The sequence below is a fragment of the Podarcis melisellensis genome (assembly GCF_964234715.1).
Source record: "Podarcis melisellensis genome assembly, chromosome: 2".
NCBI lineage: Eukaryota > Metazoa > Chordata > Lepidosauria > Squamata > Lacertidae > Podarcis > Podarcis melisellensis.
This window is the reverse complement of record NC_138529.1, coordinates 81836629-81862477: the sequence shown is the minus strand read 5'-3', so window position 1 is coordinate 81862477 and position 25849 is coordinate 81836629. Positions and strand designations below refer to the sequence as shown.

Sequence of the window (25849 nt, the reverse complement as noted above, 5' to 3'; positions counted from 1 at the left end):
CTTTCCTTAACGAAAAAGTCTGATCTTTGGAGGGAAATCAGTTTGTTGCACGTGACCTCCACATCACCTTTAATTTGCTTGAATGCAATTGAATCCCATCCCCAAATAAGAGGCAGTCTGGAAGTGCCTCCACATTTCTTTACCTGAATGACCCAAGAAGGGAATAGAATTAAACAGGTTTGGATGTAGATGATCCATTTGCCTACAAACAGGGTGCCATTTACTCAGAACTGTTTCCAGATGCTGGCATCAATGGGCCTTTGCCAAGGTAAGCCTGTAGTGTAGGGGTGCAGGGGCATCCCTGTAGGGGTGCAGTACCAGTCTCTGGAGACGCCTCCCCCCGTTTCTCCCTATCTTTGCACTTACTGTCCATTCACACATGCACTCACATTCTCTTTTAAATCCAAGCATAAAAACAAGCATTATAGCATATCAAGACTATCTACAGCGTGCGGGTATTTAGTTTGGAAGGGGTGGATTGCAAACTGAATAAGGTCCCACTATTATGAAAACATTTAAAAGAGAACTAGAGTTTTCTTTCAGTTTACATTTTAATTAAGTCCTTTTGCCGACATGACACTGACTTCTGAAAGCCATACCAAAATAAAATAAAATTCTAACTCCTCTGGTTTTTGTAGGCATTAAGATGCCAGTCTCTTTGAGTGGTAGTTGACCAAGTCCTACTCAGAGCAGACTGACTGAAATCCATGTACTTAAGTTAGTCGTGTCCATTAATTCCAGCAAGTCTAAGTATGTCTTAGTTGGATACCACCCTTTGTTTTTATTTCCATCAGTTGCAGCAATGTTGATCAAGCAATTACTGGATAAAAGCACACATTTTCCCGATCCCCTCGAATAAAAAGGTGGAATGTTTCCTTTCCCCACCTGTGCAAGAGATAGACCAGCAATGGGTCAAACACAGGGATGCTATGTATCACGTTTCAAAAGGTACTATGGCAGTCGTAAATGCAAGTTTAGAATACACAAATACTTACAAATTAGAAGAAACCATACCTTTAGCACTTACAACTGGGGAAGAAATGGAGTAGCCATACAACTACATTATGGTCCCATGAACTCAGCAGCCCCACAGAAAAGCAGGAGGAACGCTGAGAACCAAAATGTGCCTACAAAATTATTCTGAAGTTGCAATATGTAATCAGCATACTTTGGAATGGATCCACTGACTTATTAGGGATACTCTGGAGTAAGCGTACAACAGGCCACAGGCAGGGATGGGGAAACAGTGGCCTTCCAGATGATGCAGAACTGCAACTCCCATCATCCCTGGCTGTTGGCCATGCCAATTGGGGCTGATGGGAACTGGAGTCCAACAACTGTTGGGGAGCCACAGTTTCCCAACCACGACGCTACTGCCTAAGTACCCATACCACTCACTGTAAATTATAGCTACTGTAGACTCGACAATGATGTTTGCTGTGTGTTTCTTGGTATGGGAGATTTTCAGAAACCTCATTAATGTGTGTGGGGTTTTTGTTTTTGTTTGGTTTGGTTTTTTTAAAAAAGGAGCATCACAAATAAGAAGATGAAACAAACCTGGTTCAGAAACTTCACTCAGCTAAAGAGCTGAAACGGCAAATGAGTACAAATACCTAGAAGAAGGAAGGCTGATCATATTTTCTAAGCTCTGGTCCAATAAACTTGAAAATGCATCTGATAAAGAATTCACTTTAGAGTACCCTAATTAGATTTTATTTTTACATGTAGACATTCCCCCCTCCCCTCCCAGCCAAGACATTACCATTCACAGAATTCACAGAATTCATTAAGAAACTCAATTATTTACATCAAAATAACTCAGCAGAACAAACAATTAAGAAAAGAGCTGAGAAAACAGCTCATCCCAACTTTAACCTGAATTGGATCACTTGTGCATCTATCTACATACAGCATTATTGCTTGGAAAAAGTCCCATCTAGATGGAAAAAAATGGCTCCAGAAATGGCTCCGCTTGGTTTATTAACTGCACAGAAAGATCACTTTTCACAGGGAATATGCTAACTGCTTGAATCAGGAACAGTCCTGTTGATTTCAGTAGACCTAAGCTCTGTGTGTGTGTTTGTTTAGTACATAGTCAGTGAATTTCCCCCTTGAGTCTGAATCCCGAAACCAGTTACCCCAAAATTGTTTGAATACTACAACCATAAAAAACCTTTCCTGATTCAAATCAGATTATACCAATTATTTCAGCATTACCGACTATTAAGGCAGTACATACGTAAGAAACGGAGCTCTTGAGGGATACAAAAACCCATCCATAATAAATCAGTGTAAACATTGCAGAGTTGCAGATTCTCCAAAACTTCCATGCCCTTAAAATTTTATGCATTGCCTTCCTTCTCTGCTGAAATCATAAATCGATGAGCGACATAAACAGCACTTTAGCAACCACCTGGAACCTAAGAATCATTTGTAACAATTGTTTATCATGCAAGGCCATATATACTAAGAGGCAGGAACATCCCTTCGCTCTCAGTCTATGAAGTTTTGCTCCTTACTGGTTTTTCCTATATGTTTCAAGATGAATGTCATTGGCATCTACATTCCAATTAGCCAGATATTATGCTAGATCACATAACACAGCTGCATAAACCTAGGAGTGGCCAGTACATTCTGTGATATAGAATTTTCTGAACTGAGGTCATAGTCTAGTTAATATATAAATAATTATATTACATGTATGCTAAAGGTAAAGGCCAATGGATATGCAGGGTACATACTTTCCGGATAATTCAGGAACTTCGCAAAGAAATTCACTAAAGTCAGAAAGAATCTGAAAGATCTGTCCTTATTCCAGCTTCTTCTCATGTTACTAGATTTACAATTCAATGAAAAATTACCAAAGACAGTCTAAGAAATGGGTACATTTCTGGCAAGGTAAGATAGGTCAGAGGCTCTCCCGACTCTGTCTAGCTAGCATGCATGTTATCTAGCCCAACTTGGATAGAAAGGAGTGGGAAACGTTATCAAAAAATAGACGGAAAGTGCCTGAACGGAAAAATTAGAGTCATAACTCTGATGGCTCTTTTACTACACCCAAAATATCTGGATAATGTAAACTTTATTGGACTTTATTGGACTCAGTATCCCACGAGCCACCTCACTGACGGTCCTACAAATTAAATATATCAATTAATCTGGTTTCTTCAGGGATTTTGGCACAGTCACCAAGTTCTGTATGAGACCCCTGAGAATTGATCAAATCAGCAGTATTTCATCATAACTGAAACATCTAGCTTAAGGGTTCAACTTGACAGTGGGCGGTTCAAGCCAGCTTCTTATTGTGATCCATATTCTGCACCGTAGCTAAAAACTCCAGGAGGAGCTTTGCCGTCTTCCTGGGCCGTTCCACGACTACCGAGTGTCCACAGTTTTCCAGAATGTGTACCTGACAGCCAGGAATCGATTTTGCTAGGATGTCCGCTCCTGAAACATCTAGGACCTAGACGAGGAGAAAAAGGATTCAACTAAAGAGGAACTGGTGTCACTCATGTGGACGACATGCTTGTCAAAAGAGCGTGGAAACATGCCAAAGGGGAAGCAGAGGGCAACCTTTTGCTCAGTTCCTTGGCCTGGATCAGAAAAACTGTCAGAAGAAGCATCCCATAAAGGCTAGCATTGTGATATAATGTGCCTCTTGAGGATGGCGCGTTTTTGTTTTAAATTAAGACTGACGTTTAAACAAAGTTGGCTCTAATGGAACACCCAATACAAATAGCAAGGGCATGTGGGGTATTTGGGGAGGGGTGATCTTTATTTGGATTGCAGAGGAGGTGTCAAAGCTGCACCCCAGGTTCTGATCAGGGCCCCCACACTCTTACCATTCACTCTTGCATTCACACAACTGCTAACTGATCCAGTTGTGCCACGGTTAGTTTGGCCCATATGTAAACAGCAACACTCGACCAAACTGAAGGAGGAAACCAACGATAATGGGGATGCAAAAACAAAGAAGACACACACTCACACTCTCGACAGCTGAGCACTAAACCTGAATTTAATATATAACCCAAACCCCAGATTTGCATCAACCCACATTCGTTTTTTCCTGATGACAGTTCATTTCTATGGTACCAAACCACAGGAAGACTTCATTCCGTAAGAAATCTCACACAGATCTGTCTCCTGCTCCATCTCTATATCACAAGACCTCTGCCCTGTCCTCAGTTCCCCACAGATTTCCTCCTTGCCTGCAGATCTGTAGCTAAGGACCGCCCCATTCAACAATCATGCTGTTTCATTCTGTGTGTGTGGCATAAGCACATGAGCATACACAGAAACCACAGTGAGCTACCGTTTCCCCACGAACAAACACACAGAGCGTCGTGGACAAATGTTAAAACTGCCTATCGGTCTCATGAGAACGGCTGTCAGTGTTGGAACTTCTTGACATTTGAAGCAGCTCATCATGGTCAACCCTTGTGGACCAAAAATATCTCAGCTTGCAGGGCGGATTTGTACCAGCTCCAGCATTGCTGCAGTTGCTCAGCAACTAGGGACATGCATGCTTGGGGAGAAGAGAAAGAGATCAACTAACAGCAGGAAATAGGATACGATTGTTGGAGGCTTTCTGAACACCACATATTCTTAGCCCCGAAACCAATTCCTGTACCTGCTCATCCAAATCAGCCTTGCTTATATTCAGCTTTGCCCTCGTCCCCATTCCCCCCCCCCCACAGCACTCCTCCATACACAATCATTTCCTCCTCCTACTCACTGGTAATTTCTTCACATTCCCCTCATTTCCTTCCCGTAGTTAACATTTTTCAGCTTTCTTCTTAACCGTGCCAGCAAATCGTAGAACAGTTCCCCTTTTTAGTTGTCATGGAAACGTCTCTCTCTCGCTAACTTACAGATCTTGTGCTAATGGTACCTTTTCTCAAAACACATTTGGAACTCGGGGTGAATTGGTATTCGGCGCAACCTTTTTTTAAAAATAATAATCATACAACCCTCACTCATCCCTCATCCAACCGTTTTGTACAGGTGTGGGAGCACAACATTCCCATTCAATTCAATGGAGCCAGCAAATTTGTATACACAGGAATATGCGCACGGGTCTGCTACCTCTGCCGAAATGAATGGGGAAATCTTTGAGCACATGTAAGAGTTTGGCGTGTCCAATGGAGAAGGAATGGGCAGATCAGTCGATTTGCACCTTGAGTCTGTGTACGCTCCATATTTTTGTAGCACACAAACATACAACCCAAAGAATCCTGGGAACTATAGTCAGTTAATGGTGCTGGGAATTGTAGCTCCGTTAGAGGAACAAGTGCAGTTTGAATGCGCGCATTCATCAAAAAGCGAGTTCTGTCCCATGATTATTATTTTTAACTTTATAAAACTTGTATTTAAATATGTATTTTAATGTTTAAATACATATTTTACTCCAGCGTATGCATTTCTAAATGTATTTCACCCAAAAATGCATTTTTATTTTTACACATTTCATTAAGTTTTTTTAGAAGGGGGAAATCTGAAGAATAATGGTGTTCTGATCTGCACAAGGCACAAATTACGTCCGCCTCTTTAAAAATGTGGACCAACAAAATTCTCCTCTGCCTCTATGTGCAATTCTCTTATCCAATATCATCCCCTCATCTCCCACTACATTTCATCAAGACAAAAGTCCACTTGAGCAGGCAGTGATCTTTCATTCTCACACATTACACAGCAGGAAAATGAGCGGTAGAAGACAGGTGCAAATGCAGCTTTCCTAATCTGATGAGGTGGGGTTTGGTCTTACACCATATAGCATGTTTGCTAATCTTTAAGCTGCTGTCATTATCTGCCTGCTCTCCCTATTGGTTACTCTGCTGTTCTAATTTATCTTTACATGTTGCACTAAGGAGAGAAGAGGAGAGGGAAGCAGAAACAAATTGGCTGAGGCACCTGATCTTGCTTTCCCCAGATGATCTGCGTTGCAGCTTTGATCTTGCTCATGTTTTCATAAAGCGAGTTGACGGACTTCTCATCTGCAATCTCAAAAAACACTTTCCAGAAGAGGAAAAAGGAGGAGGAGAGAGAGAAAATCAGTCTAGCTCAGCTTCATTGCACACAACTCAAATTTTAACGAGCTGGGTTTTTAACTTTTTACTCCTATCTCCCCGCCCAAAGAAAACCATCGTGCAGTTTGGGTCAATGAAACAGCAGAAAGAAGAAAAAGATTTCCCACGGCATAAATAACAAAAGGAAAACCTTCCTGGAAAGAGAGGGATGTGCGCAAAAGCCTTTGGAGGAAGTTCCCTTTCTTCAAAGTCACTTGATGTGTGTCTGACATCAAAATCTGCATCCCCACATTCTGTTCTTCGCCACCCACGCCAACACTTCCCCATATAGTTTAGGCCATAGGTGGGAATCCGTGCCCCTGCAGAAGTTGTTGGACTACAACTCCCATCGTCCCTGAGCACTGACCATGCTGGCTGTGATTGATAGGGTTTGGAGTCTAATTTTATCTGGAGGACCACAGGTTCTCCACCCCTAAGCTATGTGCCTGCAATTCCAAACCTCTGCTGTGAGACACAACAGTCAAACAGAACCTCAAGATCCAGGAGGCTGTTGACCTGGTGATACTAGATTCCAGGGGAAAGTGTCTGGCATGGCAGGAATGGGGAACTTGTGGCCTCCCAGGTGTTGTTTTTACCCCACAATCCCCATCAGCCCCAGAAAAAATAAATCAGTTTGCAGGCCCCTCGACCTAGAAAATTGCAGGAGTTCTGCATGACAATCTTCCCGCCTTTTCCACAGGTTCACACCCCAGTGGCTCACGTGACAAGTCGTGAGGCGGCATGCATGGTGCTCCCTGTCCATGCATTGGGGTTTGTTTGTTTTTGGCCTGACATGAACGTGCCTTGTTATTTCAGCACAGAAATTCATGCCCCAAAGGTATATCCTAGAAGAAAGGCAGAACTTAGAGGGAGAAGGACAGCATAGAGAAATGACATGTGTCAATGACGTTCACTGCAACATGGTGGTGGTGAAGCAGTGGAACAGGCGTACACACTGTGGAAAGAATGTTAGAAAGCGGGGCCGAAGCGCTAGCCTTACAAACAGTTGAACTAATGCAGTAAACCCCACGTGTGAATGCAGCTGTGGTCCCACTGATTCTGGAGGGCCAGAGGTTCTCCCCATCTCTGTGTGTGACCATGAGGTTAGTTTCTGGCCTGTAAACTTCCCAAGGGTATATGGCTGGTTGCTGTTGGCAACAATAAAATAAAATAAATAAAATAAGACCGGGTGCACCTTTGGTCTGAGGCAGAGGAGTTCTCCTTTCGTTCCTATGGTGGCATACACAAAGCCTCAGCAATCCTCACTGTTTCATTTCCTTAAAGACGTTTTTAACAGGTGTGCTGCTTCAATACTGGGCCAAGCTGCCGTCCCATGGGCCTTAAAACCAAATCACACCATAGGGAGTGGGGGGAGCAGGCAAGCATTTGACCCACGGTGTAGCCTGCACCTTCAGATAACAGAAGCGACCAGCACCAATTCCAATCCCAAGCTAGAGAAATGATGTGATGCACTTACATTTGCGGTAGAAGTCATTGTGCGGGATGCGGACATCGACGAGGCCCTGCAGGATCTACAAACACATAATGGCGTCTTAGAAGAATGGCTTGTGGAGGGCAAGGCTCTCAGGGGCTTCTAGCCACTATGGCTATACTCTGCCTCCACTGTCAGAGGCATCATGCTTCTCCACACCAGGTGGGGAGAATGTTGCTGTGCTCAGGTCCTGCTGGCAGGCTTCCCACATGCATCTGGTTGGGCACTGTGAGAGAGCATGATGCTGGACCAGACAGGCCCCTGGTCTGAACAAGCAGGGCTCTTATTACGTCCCTATGTTACGTAACAGGGCAAGCACACCATGTCCATCTGCTCCCCCTCTCTTTCCCAGTAGGAGAGGTTTTCTGGACACACCACAGAATCCATGCTGGCAATCAGGACTCTTGAGCACTGCACAACGCAGCCGAGGCGTAAACCTGCTTGGAGACACACTGCAGCAAGTAGAGGCAGGGAACCTGGGCAAAGAAGCTTTGGGGCTGCTAGAAGGAAGAGAGCCAACATGGAACACACTCAAACTAAAGATTACAAATCTGTAGGGCACGGCGGGGGAACCTGAGGCCTTCCAGAAGTTGCTGGACTACAACTCCTATTGTCCCCAACCACTAGGCACGCTGGCTAGGGAGGGGGGGAAGGTGAAGGGCCTCAGGTTCCTCATCCAAGCTGTAAGGGGAAAGGAGGCACATCTTCCACATAGAGAAAGTTAGAATCCTGCTTCAGAAAGATCGCCGAGGGGAGGATGAATCACAGCTCTGCACAATTTTTAAAGCAATTGTTTCGCACTTTGCTTGCCCTGTGTAAACCCACGCAGCTCAGACTTCAAGGGAAATCAGGTTTCCCTGTCAGGGAAAGCTTGGCTCTTCAGAACAGGCTGCACACACACACACACACACACACACCACATCCATTTCACTTGTTCTTCCCAATTTTAAAAATCATATCTTGCAGATAGCACCTTGGTATCTATCTGCTCTCTCTACAAACACCCACATGGCTACTAAGGAACATTCAGCACAGAACTTGAGAAAGGTGGGGAAGAATTAATGCTGTGGAGAAGGAAAGCAATACCAACCAGATGAAAATTTAAAACACAATCTGAAGCAAGTGGTGCTGAGTTCAGCAGAGAACACTCCCAGGAGGCTGCGTATAGGGTTGCAGTTATGCTAATCCTATTATATTGGCCATTGTGCTAAAAGTAGGGCTAAATTGCATGAGTGTGTGTTATATAACCTGGACTCTTCTTGAAGGCTGCTGTGATGAGGTCCTACACTTCCAAATTTATCAGTACACCGTGGGTTAGGTTCAAATCCATGGCTTTCAAAATCCGCTAGACCTCATGGATTTTGAGATAAGGAATTATATCTGAAGCTCAGAAACCAGAAAGCTAAACAGGAGGTGTACAAGAGTGTGTTAATTTCCAAGTGTTACAATTTGTACAGCTGATTTGTGACTGAGGTACTGATTCATGGTGAGTTTTGCTTTCTAAGTTGGAAAAAAATAGGACTTCCTATTATCAAGCCTTCCTAGGGACCAGGAAGCAGCTGTACAGGTGCCGAATTAAATTTTTAAGAATTAAAGGGACAGAATTCATTCATAAATAGTAATTGAAGACCTTCCTTTTTCAACAAGACCTATAACTGGATTTTGTGTTGTTGTTGTTTTTTAACCCCAGTCTGTAGATGTGTTAGATTTGAAACTATCTTTACATAGGAAATCGTTTCATTTTTACATAGGAAACACTTCTTGTTTTTATTGCTGTTGTATTCGTTGTCGAATTGCTTTAAGGCACTTTATAGGAAGCGATTCACAAATGGAATTCATTCATTAAAATGCATGTTACCTCAGAACTGGTACAAGCCAACCAGTTAGGAGGCAACATTGTGGGTGGCGGGGGGGGGGGGGTGGATACTGTACTTTGCTTTAATCAAATGTTTACCAAGGCAGCAACCAGCCTCTACTTAAGAAGAACAGCCTTGGGGTGGGGGTGAGGGGGCTAGAGAAGATTCCCAATTAAGGGCGCCACTGCCATTCATACTTCTCACCTGCTGGGGCACTTTGAAGCGTACGTAAGAGCAAAGCTTTAACATTTCTGCCATTTCCTCCGGGGTGGATGGAATCAGGGGAATCTGGCTGAGGGACTTAGACTCCTTCAGATCCCGCAGTAGCTTAACAAATTTGCTTTCCATGACAGGCGGCAGCCCTGCAGGAAAAAAGAGAAGAACAGCCATATGCTGAGCTCCAGAAGCAACGCAATAGGTAGGCGGCCTTGACAAGCCTTTAATTCCTCCAACAATCCTTCCAGAGAAAACATGCCAATTATTTCTTAAAGTCACAAGCAAGGAAGGAGGGGGTGGGTGGTGTCAGGACCTGACTTAATCTTACCTCCTAAGTACAGAACCACCACATTCGTCACGTAGGGTGAAATGACACTTTGAGTTGCATACATGGCTGTCACCAAGGCACCTCCTGCACGTTTGGATTCATCTTATGATATCAAAGGCAAAGATAGCCAGGGTGAGGCCCTCCAGATGTATCTGGACTACAATTCCCATCATCCCTGGCCACTGACTGGGACTGTCAGGAGTTCAGTGATCCAAGCTCTGGGGCAGGCATAGGTAAACTCCGGCCCTCTAAATGACTACAATTCCCATCATCCCTGACCACTGGTCCTGTTAGCTAGGGATGATGGGAATTGTAGTTCCAAAACATCTGGAGGACCGGTGTTTGCCTATGCCTGCTCTGGGGGATACCGTGTCAGCCACCTTTCATCTAGGGTGACTCAGACTCATGGTGAGCTGTGTTTCCCAACCATTGCTGGGTGGTGCTGCTGGTGGAGGGCCTGCAGGATGCCCAGCACTTTGATGTGTTGACATTAGGAAGAAGGTAGTTAGACACTGATTTGGTCTTTCCAATAACAGCCACGTGTCTGTTATAACAGAATGGGACTTTTCTGTAGCAGCTCCCCATTTGTGGAATGTTCTCCCCAGGAAGATTTGCCTGGCTCCTTCATCAGCATCAGAATTTATTATTTATACCTTGCCCATCTGGCTGGGTTTCCTCAGCCACTCTGGGCAGCTCCCAACACAATATTAAAAACACAATAAAACATCAAACATTAAAAACTTCACTGAACAGGGCTGCCTTCAGATGTCTTCTAAAAGTCAGATAGTTGTTTATTTCCTTGACATCTGATATGAAGAGGGTGTTCCACAGGGCAGGTGCCACTCCCAAGAAGGCCTCTGTCTGGTTCCCTGTAACCTCAATTTTGCAGTGAGGGAACTGCCAGAAGGCCTCAGTGCTGGACCTCAGTGTCCGGGCTGAATGATGGGCAAGGAGACACTCCTTCAGGTATACTGGGCCAAGGTCGTTTATACACCTTTAGGCACTGGGCAAAAATGTTCCTCTTTAACCAGGCTTTGGTTGACTGATATTCAGTGTCCTTTTAAAATGGGGGGGGGGGTGAATAGGGTATTAATGATGATGATGTAGGCCTGCCCTTAATTACAAGGGCACAGGGGTTGCCAAGGTAGCAAACACATGAATGCTGCTTTTACCTAGTGTCTTAACATGTAAACATTGAGCCTAATTCTAGCTTTTAATAGGAGGTGTGGAGCTAAGCTGGATGAATCCTGAGCCAAAGTGATGTGTCTTGGAGGGTTTGGCAGCTTGTTAGGGATGAAATGGGATATCTATGAGGTAGTACAAATCGAAGCTGGGTTCCCTGAAGCACTTTGTGGTGCCTCAGTGATCCGGAGATAAAGAAAGGTGCATATTAGCATCCGCTGAAAAGTAAAGTACAGGTTACCCTATGAAAAAATAACATCAGGGTGGAGAGATGTGGGGAGGAGTAGCAAACACCACAATGGAGAGAAGCAGGAAGAAGAGCCTCACTGTGGCTGACAAGTTGGTCTTGTAATCAGAGTGAATGATCTTACCTAAAAAGTCAATCCCTTTTTGTTCCCTCCACAATCGACTTTACAAGGTACCTACAACCAACACCCCTGGACTTCTCTTTTGTTTGCAACTTGACAGGTGTTAATCAATTGCACACCCAAATTGTAAAGGCTACCCTTTCAGGTAAACCCCTGTGGCAATCCTTCTGAAATCTGGCAGGATTCACACCTTCAGAAGGAGTGTCCTTGTCTACGGATTTAATCCAATTCTGATCCAAAATAAAGTTTTAGATGTTTCCTTTTAAAAGGGGGGTAGGGGAGAATGAAGCTGCCCAGCACAACACCCCCTGGACATATTTGCTTACAATTTGGCAGGCTTTAGCCACTCAGGAGTAGCTATGAGGTCTGCAAATTTCATTCACTTCTGTCAAAAGCAGAATTGTGAATTGGGAGGCGGGTGGCAGTGGCGAAAAGAAGGGGACTTAGACTGACCGCAGCCCAAATCACATAGTCATAGTGCTGAAAGAGACCCTGAGGGTCATCTAATCCAACCCCCTGGAAGGCAGGAATCTCAACTAAAGCATCCGTGTCAGATGGCCATTCCACCAGGCAGCCAAAGCACCTTTGAAATGAGCAGACTGTTTTCCAAAGCACCAGGTCAGGAACCAATAAACTCCTGTGGCTGGTGCACATCCTGAGTATTTAAATTCACCAGACACATGGACCGTGGACACATCTCCTGCCTCAGGAGGCGAAGTTCATTTGTGGCACTCACCCGCAGGGCATACAAGACTTAAGCTGCAGATCTCCGCTGGGTACTGAGCAGCATAAACTCCTGCAACGTTTCCGCCCATGGAAGTTCCAAGTAGATGGAAGGGTTTCCTGTTCAGATTGATACATTCAACAAACTGAAAAGATAAAAAACAACAACACTTGGGTTACTAGGGGGCAGGCAGCAGGGGGAGAGATGAGGGGAACTGGCTTGGAAATTAATACTCACACAAGTAATAGCGCATGAGATTCAGCACCATAACAGATGTTAAGGGGCAGCCCAGAGGAAGTTAGGTTATGCACAGTGCCCTTACCTGGCTCTTCTTTTAGTAGTCTTAATAAAGTATTAGTGTTGCTTATGGTTGGGGGGGATTGGCTTAACTGTGCTGGGAAGAAGAAGAGTTTGGATTTGATCTCCCGCTTTATCACTACCTGAAGGAGTCTCAAAGCAGCTAACATTCTCCTTTCCCTTCCTCCCCCACAACAAACACTCTGTGAGGTGAGTGGGGCTGAGAGACTTCAAAGAAGTGTGACTAGCCCAAGGTCACCCAGCAGCTGCATGTGGAGGAGCAGGGAAGCGAACCCGGGAGCCGGTTCCCCAGATTACAAGTCTACCGCTCTTAACCACTACACCACACTGGCTCTCAGAGCAGGTACTGCAACTTTTAACAGCAGCCAAATTCTATCCTAGGTCTGGGAAAGCTAAAAACAGGCATCAAAACCCTCTTCAGGTATTCAGAGTAAATGTGTGGAAAGGGTAGTGTTTATTTATCTCATTTATATCCCACCTTTCCTCCAAGCTGTCATACATGCTTCTCCCCCTCCTCACTGAATCCCCACAACAACCCTGTGAGGTAGGTTAGGCTAAGAGACAGTGACTGGGCCAAGGTCACCCAGCGAGCTTCATGGACGAGTGGAGATTCGAACCTTGGTCTCCCAGATCTTAGTCTGACACTCTAACCACTATACCAGGCTGGCTTTCTGTGTGCACACAACCCCATCCTCTTTGTCCTCATCCCCACAGGAAAATTTTGCCCATCAGTCACGAAGGTCTGAAGGGGGCTTCTAGGCATGTTCGGTGCATGTGGAGTTAAAAGAGGGGAGGGGTGCGCAAAGAAGCCCCCGCCCCCCAACATCCCCATGAAAGTCAGCTTCACTTCAGACCTTCCCTTCCCATGCTGAGAAGGAAAATCTGATGAGGATGTCTACATGTGTCTGAGGGAATGAATACAGAATCCTTGAGATCCAAAACCCAGTTAAGACAAGGCTCCTAGTCACAGGGAGTATTCTAAGTAAACTCTGATGATTCCTCCAATCTCCCTTCTGAGGGTGCGTGGCCAACATGGAAAAGTTTGAATAGACGCCCAATGTCCACAGTGACACTGTAGGTGGGACTTGTGGGTGCGCCCCTCCTCACCCTTCATTTTAGCCCTCAGGTAAATGGGGCTTCTGTCCCCAGGGGTTCAGAACAGGGGCCTTCAACACTGCTAAGTGGACAGACAGGAAAACCAGCACATCCTATGAACAGGCCCAAAGCAACTGAAAACAAACATCTTACCAGAGGGAAAGCTTGCGAGCTAAGAGTTTGATAACTGTCCACTGGCTCTGCGCTGTCTTTTTAATACATTTGATCCACTTATGTTTATGGAAATGTTGAGAGCATAAATAAGTCTGACAAAGCGGGCCACATATTAGCAGCTCAGCTGCTGACAGAAAGGAGGGGGACATTTTTACAAGGCAAAGAAGCTACTTCTTTGATAACTTCTCATAACTCAGGATGTATGGGAGACGGGAAAGGAAGTGGAAGATATTAGCCGTGCTCTGCAATTCAGTTCCTTTGGAATACAGTGGTACTTCGGGTTACAAACACCCAAAGTACCACTGTTCTCAGGTTAAGAACAGATCTCATTTCTCAGGTTAAGAACAGTTTCAGGTTAAGAACAGACCTGGTCTCATGAGACAGAGCATTCCATCAGGCCGGAGCCAGTGTTGAGAAGGCCCTGGGTCTGGTTGAGGCTAATCTAACTTCCTTAGGGCCTAGGACCTCTAGGGTGTTGCTATTTATGGACCTTAAGGTCCTCCGTGGGGCATACCAGGAGAGGCGGTCCCGTAGGTACGAGGGTCCTAGGCTGTGAAGGGCTTTAAAGGTCAAAACCAGCACCTTAAATCTGACCCTGTACTCCACCAGGAGCCAGTGCAGCTGGAAAAGCACTGGGTGAATATGCTCCCATGGCAGAAACCCCGTGAGGAGCCTCACTGCAGCATTCTGCACCCACTGGAGTTTCTGGGACAGCTTCAAGGGCAGCCCTGCGTAGAGCAAATTACAGTAGTCAAGCCTGGAGGTGACCGCCACATGTGCTGATTGTATATGTATAAATGCAAGTTTAGAAATAGTTGCAATAATTTAAGTTTTAAAAAACTATCTGTCTTGCCATAGGATGGAAGGCCATGATGCCTGGTGGTTCAGACATGGCTGAGTCTGCTGTGCAGGTGCTCACTGGGTAATGCCAAGGCCCTTCCTGCTCTCATGATTTTTTCTCTTTAAGCCAGTCTTTTAGCAGACAGCCCTTCAAATGGGAGCTCTTCCCTTTGTAAAGGAGGAAACAGACAGTCACCTTACAACCTGCAAACCAATTCTTTTGATCACTGATGGACTTAGATCTTCACAGGACAGGATGTGAAGAATTAAAGAGATTAAGGATTTGAGAGTCAGAACGCAGACAAGAGAATCTTTTGAGAAGCTAAATAGCTGGCATGTCTGCTGGCCAGGAAGGAAGGAAGGAAGGAAGGAAGGAAGGAAGGAAGGAAGGAAGGAAGGAAGGAAGGAAGGAGCGAGCTTTCAGAAGGGAGAGTCACTGTACTGAAATATTGGGATATCTCTCCAGGGTTTTGCTGTAACCCATCTCCTATCACTCTTTACAACATTGCTTAATCTTCCCCAAACTCTCCAAATCAAAACACTAGTCCCCTCCGAACAGTGAGTTCTGAATCAATCTATGGACTCAAGAAGGTGGAACAGAGAGAACATCCCAAGCGTTTCCAGGGTCATTTCTGGAGCATTTATTACCTGGTGTATTCGTTTCACTTGCCCATAGATTGAGTAGTCATCTAGGGATGAGCGAGTGGTACCCTCATGGCCAGGCATGTCAACACAAATCAAGTGCAGGTTCTTTGGAAGGAACTGCGGGAAACAAGTGTCATGTGGTTAGGATGGAGGAGAGATCACACCAGAAGCAAATCGGAACAAATTTCCAACCACTGCCCTCATGGTGGAAGTGGAGCTGAGCGCTTGCATTGGCAACGGATGAATTGTATTAACACTGGCCCCATGCAAGCTGTTCCTTAAAAGCTAAAATATATGAAGAGAATTCTTATAAAAGAGAGAGGGAGAGAAGCATGTGCACATGCCGTTACCACAAAGTCTTCTGTGTGAATCCTAATGTCCTCAGCATATGATTTTTTTTTTAATGACACTTTAGGCTAATCCCAAAGAAAGCAAGTAGGCAACCTCCCCTCCCAATCTCATCACAATAATTCATTTGCAGTTAGCAAGCAGCAGCCTCACAGGGATGGAAAATAGGAGTATTCTGAGCACAGGTGGCTCCGCAGTAGATGCAGAAGTGTGACAGCCCAAACTTTCCACAGACCTAACAGGGACAACCATGGCATGCTCACTTTGAGCAGCTGGCTTTCCATACTGAACATGTGGGTGGCCAGGAAAATGGTACCTACATTTTCCCATGGTGAAAGCCAGGCATGATCCCAACCAAGTGGACCATTTGAACTTATCCTCAAGGCTGATTCACCTGTTACATTTTCAGCATGGCTGATAGCACAAACCCACTGCTGGCACACTAATATATGGATTTTATATCACATGGGTGCTTCCTCTATAGCAGCGCTGATGGAAGGAAGACATGACCTGCAGTGGGAAGCCTGTGGCCTTCCGAGGGTTACTGCATGGCCCAAATCAGCCATAGGAAAGTGACAAGGGCACACTGGAATTGGCTGCAACTTAGCCCAAGAGCAGAATGTTGTCCCTCCCAGGTGAAACTGTTATTTCCTCATAGAGAAGGAGAAGTGTACCTTGACTACAGAAAGCCACATATCTTTGTGGGCCGAGAATCCATGCAGCATGAGCACAGAGGGCCGGTGGCCAGGCCTCCCTCGGTAGGAGTAGCAGAACTGGTAGTCGTCGTAGTTCACGTATCGAACTTGCATACCCAGGGCGCGGCGCCAGTACCTGAGAGCAGCAGCAGGGGCGGGACAAAGGAGAAGGGTTGCAACACAGCAGCCTCAGCACAAGAGCAAAGCATTTATGCAATGAATTCAAATCACCCCTGCCTGCTCCCCCTGCAGCGTGAATGCCACACTTGAACTTGTTTTTTAGGAACACCCGGTGTCAGACAGGCAGTCTCCTCCAGCCCTACCTGGTAACTGAACCTGGAACTTTCCACATGTAAAGCCGACTCTCCACCCTGAGCTACAGCCCCTGGCACCCCATGCCTTCCTTCCCACAAGGTTGTGAAATCACAATGTGACCCTCTCCCACTTTCCCCTTGCGCCAATCTTTTTCACAGTTCTCCCTTTACTGAAACAACCGGAGCCGCCTCTCTAATCCCTTTGTAACAATTTCCCCTGCTTAGGCATTTTAAATAGCTTTACTGATTGATGAACCTTCCTGGCAAGCAATTTATCCCCACTCAGAAACGAACCAATGACATCTGCGCCCATGGGGAGCTAATCCTCCGAGTCAGCCGGAGTAACCGGGGTAATAAAGGCCTGCCTAGCAACAGGCGAAAAAGGCATGCTTTGGTAATAAGATAATGCAGAATTCTCCCAGCAGCATTTACATTAATGGAACAGCCACAGCAATAACAGGAAGGGACCTAAAAATCCCAGTTAAGGAAGATTATGCATCTATACATACATATGTAGACTTAGTAGCCCCTCTATAAGCATAAGAAGGAAGCTGTAAGGCAAGGAGGAACTTTTGGTCCTCCAGATGTTGTTGGACTCCAGTTCCCATCATCCCTGACCATGCTGGCCAGGGCTGATGGGAGTTGGAGTCCAACAACATCTGGAGGGCCAAAGATCCCCTAGCCTAGTGTTAATGAGTGTGCGTGCGGCTCCACTAACCTACAAGAGACATACACTACAACTGTTATGGTTGGTTCAGCAGTTGAACACCTTCTTTACATGCAGAAGGTCCCTAGCTCCATCCCTGGAAGCTCCACTTTAAAAAGGAGGAACGGCAGCAGGTCTCAGAAAGACCTCTACCTGAGGCCCTGGACAGCTGCTACCAGGCAGAGTAGAAAATACATGTATTTTAAGAAGTACGTTGGCCTTGTGCTTTATGTTACGGCATTTTAGTGTACATTGCCATATTTACTAGGAGCTTATAAATAAGCACTCTTATAAATAAAGTAAATCAATATACTGGGTTAGATGGACAAATTGTTTGACTTAGTGAAAGGCACCTTCCTGTGTTGCTATGAGGAGGCTGTATGCGCAGGAGGTGGTCTGGAAAGACTGTGAACTTTCTGTCTATATGCTTGATCACCCAACACCACAGGTATGGTGGGAGCGCATAAGTGTTTCATACTTCCATGCCATGCCTAGAGATGAGCCAGTTCAGCTGAATATGTGAAGCAGGCTTAGGAACAAACACTATCTGATCAGCACTGGTGATGAGAAAAGGCTTCGTTATCCGCTTGGCCCGCTTAAGGCAGTCCGAGTTTAGTGGACAAGTTGAAGGAGCTCCGTGCTCCCAAATGGTTCTAAGTCAGTCTTCGTCAACCTGACACCCTCCAGATGTTTTGGACTTCAACTCCCATCAGCTCCTGCACAGCTGGAGAGCATCAGGTTGGCCAAAGCTGTTCTACATGCACACCAGGCTTTGTCCAATTACCTCTTCCAACTGTGAACTAACCGTGCTACATTGGACGCCACTGCCAAAGGGGACCTTTGACTTTTGGGGGAGTTGCTGTATGAAGCAGGATTCTAAACAACAGAAGGATCAAGGAAAGGAAGCCTTTGCAACTACTGCTCATTCAGAAGTTAAGAACTATTGATCATTCAGTTTCTGGCAACGCCCACGATTCAATGGTGGTTTTTATCCGTAGCCCCTCCGGGGGCTGGGAAGGAGTTCAGGCAGGGGAAAGGAAGGGAATGAGGTATAAACCCTCCTGATGTTTCCCAGTGGGGTCTAGGAAGTTCACTGCATCCTGCAGTGTTGCACAATCCCATGTCTGCCAATTTGGAAGGCAGAACGGGAGCGATCTTGGAGTGTGCCCCCACCATGGATGAGCCTCCGTTATGGCATGATTTGTGGAAGGTTCCTCCTCAATCTGGATAATTGGCGTTAATCAAGAGGTGCTCCTGAAGCATCATATGCAAATAGGCTGCAATCAATCAGCTGCCGAAAGAACTCAGACTGGTTTTTAAATAAATAAAATTTAAGCACCATTGATCATTCACTCTAATTGTGGCAAACGTTTTGGGAAGTGCATAGGCTTTCTAGGAAGGCAACACCAATCAGAGCCAGGATTCTGAATAACTTACCAGTAGTATATTCTGATCAGTGCTGAAGGCCACAGAAGGAAGGATGCCACAAATGCCAAAATTGGGATAGCCAGAGTGCCTCCCGCTATTACAAACATGTTCAGCACATCAAGGTCCATTTTGTTCTCTTGGTGGCTCTACCTCAGCTGCAAAAATAGATTTAAAAAATGGTCAGTTATAAGCACTGGAAATCATGAACAAGAGGCAGAAGGCAAGTATATCCCAGGATGCAACGGATACTTTCCCAGACCACAAACAATGCTTTGAAACCCTGCCCTACCCTTGCAAATCCCCCCTGGACTGTTTCCAGACCATTTCTCACCATTTGTGCTCTAAGACCAAATGCAACTGCATCAAAGAAAGGCGATAGGAGAGAGTCAGTGGCCATAGAGGAAAAAAGGATGGGAGGTATTCTTCCTTTCATTCCCTCTCCCTGTGGCCTCTGATGGTACTGGAGGCAAGAGGGAAATAGTTCTCTGGCTCAGATTTTGGTCCGAGCCAGAGAAGAACTCCAGAGTCTGGCACTTCAGGTGAGCACAGTGAGCCCGACTCAAATCTCCACATCTAGAAACGCAAATCTTGATGACATCACTAATTTCATTCCACCAGGCTGCAGCTGAGGGAAAGGTGAGGCAGCAAAGCCCAACCAGCACAGCTGGAATAGACTGCCATTTAGCACCTCCTGACCTCAGACTGTCTCCTGAAGTGAATATTCCCCCAGGTCGTTAAACACCTGGACCATGGAACAGTACAAAAGAAGGCTTGGATTTGAAGGGTTTGTAAGCAAGGATTGCAGGCGTACCAGTCAATGGGTGCTGTAGGAGGAGCACCACCACCTGTAGCCCTCTAAGCCCCACAGCACCTTAATTATTCTCTCTCTTTCCTAGCACAGAGTGCTTGGAAAGAAAGGGAAAGCGTTAAAGGGCCTGAGGAACCCAGAGTCCTGCAGGTGGCAATGCTTCTCCTCCATTGCTGGCAGCCCACAGCAGTGCAAGCAGAGGTATCTCCAAGGCTCCACTACTCTGGGTGGGTGGTGACGGCAGCAAGAGGCCAGCAATGAAAGAGAAGGACCAGCAATCTGCACTAATCTAGGCTCCCTGGTTTGATTTCTGCCCTCACCATTTATTCAGGAAAGCCTAAGCAAAGGGACTTCCCTTCCCAATGCCTCTCCTAGAGCCAGACTGGATCCAAGAGGGACTGGAGAGAAGGGAGATGATGTGGAAGCAGAGGCTGAAGCTATCTCACCCAGAGAGTCTATTTACCATGTAAAGTAAGTAAGACCCCCTCACCCCCAAAATATATATTATATTAAAGAAGAGGCCAATGTCAGCCATATTTAGCTCCAGCATTTGCCTGACCATGCCAATGCTGACACCACACATGGAATTGGCGCATGGATTTTCTTCTGCTTCTTCCCCTTTCCTTTTGTATCCCATCTACTACACAGTAAGCCATTTCTGTATTATAATATACAAACTGCCCATGACAATCTGACAGAAAACCATTCTATAAGAACAGTAAATACACAAAATATTTGTGAAGCAGCAGAGCATTGAAACAGTAGACTCACATTGCCCTGTTCCAAAGGTGTTAATTTAAGTTTCTATAACATCAGTCAACAAAACTTCTCTCAAGCTTTACCACGGCATAACCATTTTTAACATTTCTTTGCAAATGGCTTGTGTTCCATCATGTTTGAACGCAGCCACCATTGTCCCAGTCCCAAAGAAAACAGCAACTAACTGCCTAAAGGATTACAGACCTATTGCATTAACATCTGTAGTGATGAAATGCTTCAAGAGATTGGTCCTTCAACACCTTAGGACACGTTTTCCTTCGGATTTTGATAAACTTCAGTTCGCTTATAGAAGAAATAGGTCAACAGATGATGCCATAGCTACAGCCTTTCACCTTCCAACGAGTCATCTGGAGAGACCGGGGAATTATGTTAGAATGTTGTTTATTGATTATAGCTCGGCTTTTAATACCATCCTTCCGGACATTCTTATCAAAAACCTGATGGAACTAGACCTTTCTTCTACCATCTGTGACTGGATTAAAGACTTTCTGAAGGATCAGACACAAACAGTGAGGATTGGGCCTGTTACATCTACCTCCCTGAAGCTCAGCACTGGCACCCCACAGGGATGTGTGCTGAGTCCCTACCTGTACTCGTTGTATACATGTGACTATATTTCACCAGATCCATCCATTGTAATTATTAAGTTTGCAGATGATACGACCATAATGGGTCTAATTACAGGTGGAGATGAATCAGCATACAGAGGGGAGGTTCAAAAAGTATCTACGTGGTGCCTAGAGAATAACTTGCAACTAAATATTAGCAAGACAATGAAGATGGTGTTGGACTTTTGGAGGAAGAGAGGGGAACTAGCCCCGTTGTATATTAGGCGGGGGTTGTGTGGAGAGAGTCTCTTCTTTTAAATTCCTGGGAGTTTACCTTAGTGAAGACCTCACTTTTAAAAACAATATAACTCAGGTGGTTAGGAAGGCCCAACAGAGACTCCATTTTCTCAGGGTCTTGCGAAAGAACAATGTTAAACAACAATTGATGACCTCCTTCTAACTGGTCCACAATAGGAAGTGTCCTCTCATATTGTATCTCAGTGTAGTACATTGGCTTGACAGCCACGAACAGAAAGTCTTTACAGAGGGTGGTGAACACAGCACATGATATCATGGGCTATCCCCTGAGCCCTCTAGATGACATTGCAAAGGATCGTTGCCTTAGGAGAGCGAGAAAAATTCTCAGGAACGATTCACACCTCTTTAATCTTCTACCCTCGGGCAGGAGATATAGAAGTATAATCAGTCGTACCAACAGGCTAAAAAACAATTTCTATGCGTGGGCTGTTAGGCTGCTGAATGGAAAATAATATAGTGCAACAGACTTTCGGGGTTGGTGTGTTGTGCGACAAGCACACAGAGTGCAATGAGATTGAGTGTTTGGGGGGGGGGACTTGGTTAATTTCATTGTACACAGGTTGTACATTGACAATAAAGGTATTCTATTCTATTCTATGCTATTCTATTCGCATACATTTTTCCCCAGTTCACAAAGAATTTCTCTTCCGGTTTCCTAGAGCAGCCTTTCCCACCCAGATGTACTCCAGATTTTGCAGAACAGATTTTGTATGACCATTGGCCATGTTCTCTGGCACTGATGGGAGATGGAGTCCAATCCCTCTGGGTTCTCTACCCACAATTTAAATACTACATCACAAGCAGAAACTTGTTGAAGTGTCGCTTTCTCCACCACAGAGATTGCATAAAGCTGCATTCCTTGAATATCTTCCCCAGAGCATAAATAAGGCCCCAAACCTACAAGCACATTGTATATAAAAACGCAATTCACAATGTGAATATTCACAATATAAATATTCCCAATCACAATTTCAATGAAGCATCTGGAAATTAAATACACAATGCTGCTTACTCAAGTATTATTAATCAGAACTGATTAAGGAAACAGAAATGTCAGACATTTTCTTCAAACAATCTCCCTCTGGACACATTGAAGTTTCTTATTCTGAAATAAAATTCCCTCTAGATTTATGTTAAGGATACTAGGGCAGCTTTTATGAGCTGGAAACACAAAAAAGACTCAGAAAACAATTGGTGCAACCCTTACCACACAAGCCAACAGCTAACCATGCCAGCTCATCTTTTTATCAAAACCATCTCTCTGTCTGATGCAAGCAGCATCCAGGAATGCTGAATGTACTATACAGAGGGTGTGACAAGTTGAGACATCCTGATCACTATGAATGGCCAACTAGAGAGTTGCAACAGACAGGAACAAAACAATGCTAACCCTTCCTAGATTGTAGGAACTCCTCTTCAGGAAGAGAGCACTCAACCGCTGGGGAAGCAAGAGAGAAGCAGTTTGAAACTAGTTTGCAGTTTGAAAGAGGAGTGGAAACTAGGAGGCTGAGAATTAAGGATTGCCTGAAAGTGAAGCATCTTAAAGTGCAGAATCTTCTCTCTTTCTCTCTGGAAATTTGGTATAGAACGAGTAGATCTGCTGCCTGCATATACTTTATAGCCATCTGCATGCTTCTACTTTGCCACTGTGTGGATATTTCCAAATGGAGCAAAGGCTACAAGCATCTCACTGCTCAGAAATGGGGAATACATAGTAACAGACCAGAGATAGCTAAATGAGGTATAATACATTTCACACCTGAAAGTAGCCTCAACTCTGAATAACTCTAAGTAATTTCAAAAAAATTCCTTCCAGTAGCACCTTAAAGACCAACTAAGTTAGTTCTTGGTATGAGCTTTCGTGTGTATGCACACTTCTTCAGTATCTGGTATCTGAAGAAGTGTGCATGCACACGAAAGCTCATACCAAGAACTAACTTAGTTGGTCTTTAAGGTGCTACTGGAAGGAATTTTTTTGTTTTGACTATGGCAGACCAACACGGCTACCTATCTGTAACTCTAAGTAATTTCGTTGTCCCCGAGAGGGGGCAATGACAATAAACATATTATTATTATTATTATTATTATTATTATTATTATTATTATTATTATTATTATTATTATTACATTCTGAAGGCACCATGTACGCACACAGGAGATGCATCTAAACTTGTACTGGGCAGAACTCAGCTATTGCCTCCCTGATGATTCCTGTGAATGTTTCCTCTTCTCATTTCTTTTACCAAAATTTTCTTCAATCTACGAGCACCAAGGTACATCATTCTACAACTCTGACCAATAAGTGCAGAGTATTTTTCATTGCAGTCAGCAGATTCCTGTTCAGTGCACCTCCCCACCCCCCTTCTCTCGAGATCTCAGGATGCATTACATAATCTACACAGCAAATTTCTTCAAGGGATGTTCAGCAAACTGAAGATAAATGGCAGCATCCAGAAATGCTGGGGCAGCAGGCCAGATTAAAATGCTTGCAGTTGCGATAACTGCAGGTAACTGCCTGTCTTGCTCAGAGAGAGTAAAGCAGGGATGTTACAGGAAATGAACAGGATCATGGAAGAAACTTCAGACCCAAAGAAAGTGTATTGAGGAGAAGGAGCCATAAAGTTACAGGAAGATGTAGATCTGTACTGGGCAAATCTTTTCCACATGTTCATGCACATTTCCTGTTTTAGAAATCAGGAGTGGAACACATGTGGGGCACCAGATGCTGCTGAAGTCTAGTTCCCAGCAGCCCAGCCAGCATGGCCAATGGTCTACTGATGATGATAGTAGACGTTCAACATCTGGAGGGTCACAGTTTTCACATCCCTGTTATAAACCAGCACTGGCTGCATATGAAGCACACCGGATATTAGCAAAGCTTTTAAGTTAGGTATGCAAGTAGATTTTACCAGCATTTAACTAACAAGCATTTTCTGGAACAGAGTAGATCAACAGGAAAAACTTCAAGACAACTCCCACAATCTACAGTTCAGAGAAATGTCAACTTTCAAAAGTATTGGAATGAAGACTTGGAAAGCATAGCAAATTGCAGGTATCAACAAACCAGGGTTTCTCCCCTATTTCCTAATAATTACCTTTATTGACAACATGTTTCCCGCCCAACTGCTATCTTCTAATTATGAAGGCCCCAAACCATTCTTCTTACATGACAGGTTCAGTTGAACACCTTCCCCCCAAAAGTATGGCCTTTAAGACGTGGAGTACAGAAGCTCAAGTGATGTAACTAAGCTGCACGTGGCAATCCCTGGTCCATGAAAAGGATCTAGGGGTCTTGGTGGACCACAAGCTTAACATGAGTCAACAGTGCGACATAGCAGCAAAAAAAAAGCTAATGCTATTCTAGGCTGCATCAATAGAAGTGTCATGTCCAAGGGAACTTCAAGGGAAGTAATAGTACCACACTATTCTGCCTTGGTCAGACCACATCTGGAATATTGTGTCCAATTTTGGGCACCACAATTTAAGAAGGCTGTTGACAAGCTGGAACGTGCACAGAGGAGGGCAACCAAGATAATTAAGGGTCTGGAAACGAAGCCTTACACGAAGCACTTGAAGGAGCCGGGTATGTTAAGCCTGGAAAAGAGGAGACTGAGAGGAGAGATGATAGCTATCTTCAAATATCTTAAGGGAAGAGGGGACATGCTCATTTTCTGCTGATCTGGGGGGTAGGACTTGAACCAATGGAGATTCCGACTAAACATTTGGAAAAACTTTCAGACAGTAAGAGCTGTTTGGCAGTGGAACAGAGTCCCACGAGAGGTGGTGGACTCTCCATCTTTGCAGTTTTTTAAGCAAAGGTTGGATAGCCATCTGTCATGAATGCTTTAGCCGAGATTCTTGCATTGCAAGGGTTTGGACAAGATGACCCTTGTGTACCTTCCAGCTCTAAGATTCTATGACAGGGGTCAGCAACCTTTTTCAGCCATGGGCTGGTCCACCGTCCCTCAGACCATGTGGTGGCCAGGACTATATTTTGAAAAAAATAATGAACGAATTCCTGTGGCCCACAAATAACCCAGAGATGCATTTTAACTAAAAGGACACATTCTACTCATGTAAAAACATGCTGATTCTCGGACCGTCCGCGGGCCGGATTGAGAAGGCGATTGGGTTGCATCTGGCCCCCGGGCCTTAGGTTGCCTACCCCTATTCTATTATATCCTCAGAGAAGCTCCTTCCTACACCTTTTTCAAGCTGTGCAGTATTCTTCTCGAAGTACAGTGATGAGAACTGGTCACATATTCCAAGCACTGTTGCGCCATAGATTTGTATAAGGGCATCGTGACATTGGCAGATTTATTTTCAACTATTTTCCTAATGATCTCCAATATAAGAGCTCGCTTTTTTCACAGCAGCCACACATAGGGCCAATGTTTTCCTTGAGCCACCGACCACAACCCAAAGACGTCTTTTCTGGTCAGCTGCTGCCAGCTCAGATCCCATCAGCATATATGCAAAGTTCAGATTTAATTCCCCCCCACACCCAATGTGCATCACTTTACATTTGCTTACACTGACTGACATTTGCCATTTTAACATCCTTTCCTCTGGTTTGGAACAATCCTTTGGGAGCTCCT

The 25849-nt window shown here is 44.8% G+C and overlaps 1 protein-coding gene across 8 annotated transcripts in view; it reads right to left on the bottom strand.

Moving 5' to 3' along the window:
• Window positions 1-532: 532 nt before the first annotated feature.
• Window positions 533-25849, bottom strand: part of ABHD6 (abhydrolase domain containing 6, acylglycerol lipase) — a 39926-nt gene continuing 14609 nt past the window's right edge. For 7 of the 8 annotated variants that reach the window (XM_081899425.1, XM_081899422.1, XM_081899423.1 and 4 more), the window contains exons 2-9: window positions 18807-18952; window positions 16329-16485; window positions 15310-15423; window positions 12247-12379; window positions 9621-9778; window positions 7546-7600; window positions 5914-6014; window positions 533-3463 (exon numbers count right to left, since the gene is read on the bottom strand). In XM_081899425.1, the coding sequence (XP_081755551.1) occupies window positions 3287-3463; window positions 5914-6014; window positions 7546-7600; window positions 9621-9778; window positions 12247-12379; window positions 15310-15423; window positions 16329-16485; window positions 18807-18925 (1014 nt within the window). In that variant the 5' untranslated portion in view covers window positions 18926-18952 and the 3' untranslated portion in view covers window positions 533-3286. Of the gene's footprint in view, window positions 3464-5913; window positions 6015-7545; window positions 7601-9620; window positions 9779-12246; window positions 12380-15309; window positions 15424-16328; window positions 16486-18806; window positions 18953-20568; window positions 20930-25849 lie in introns of those variants that run through there. The other variant, XM_081899424.1, reaches the window with a different exon arrangement.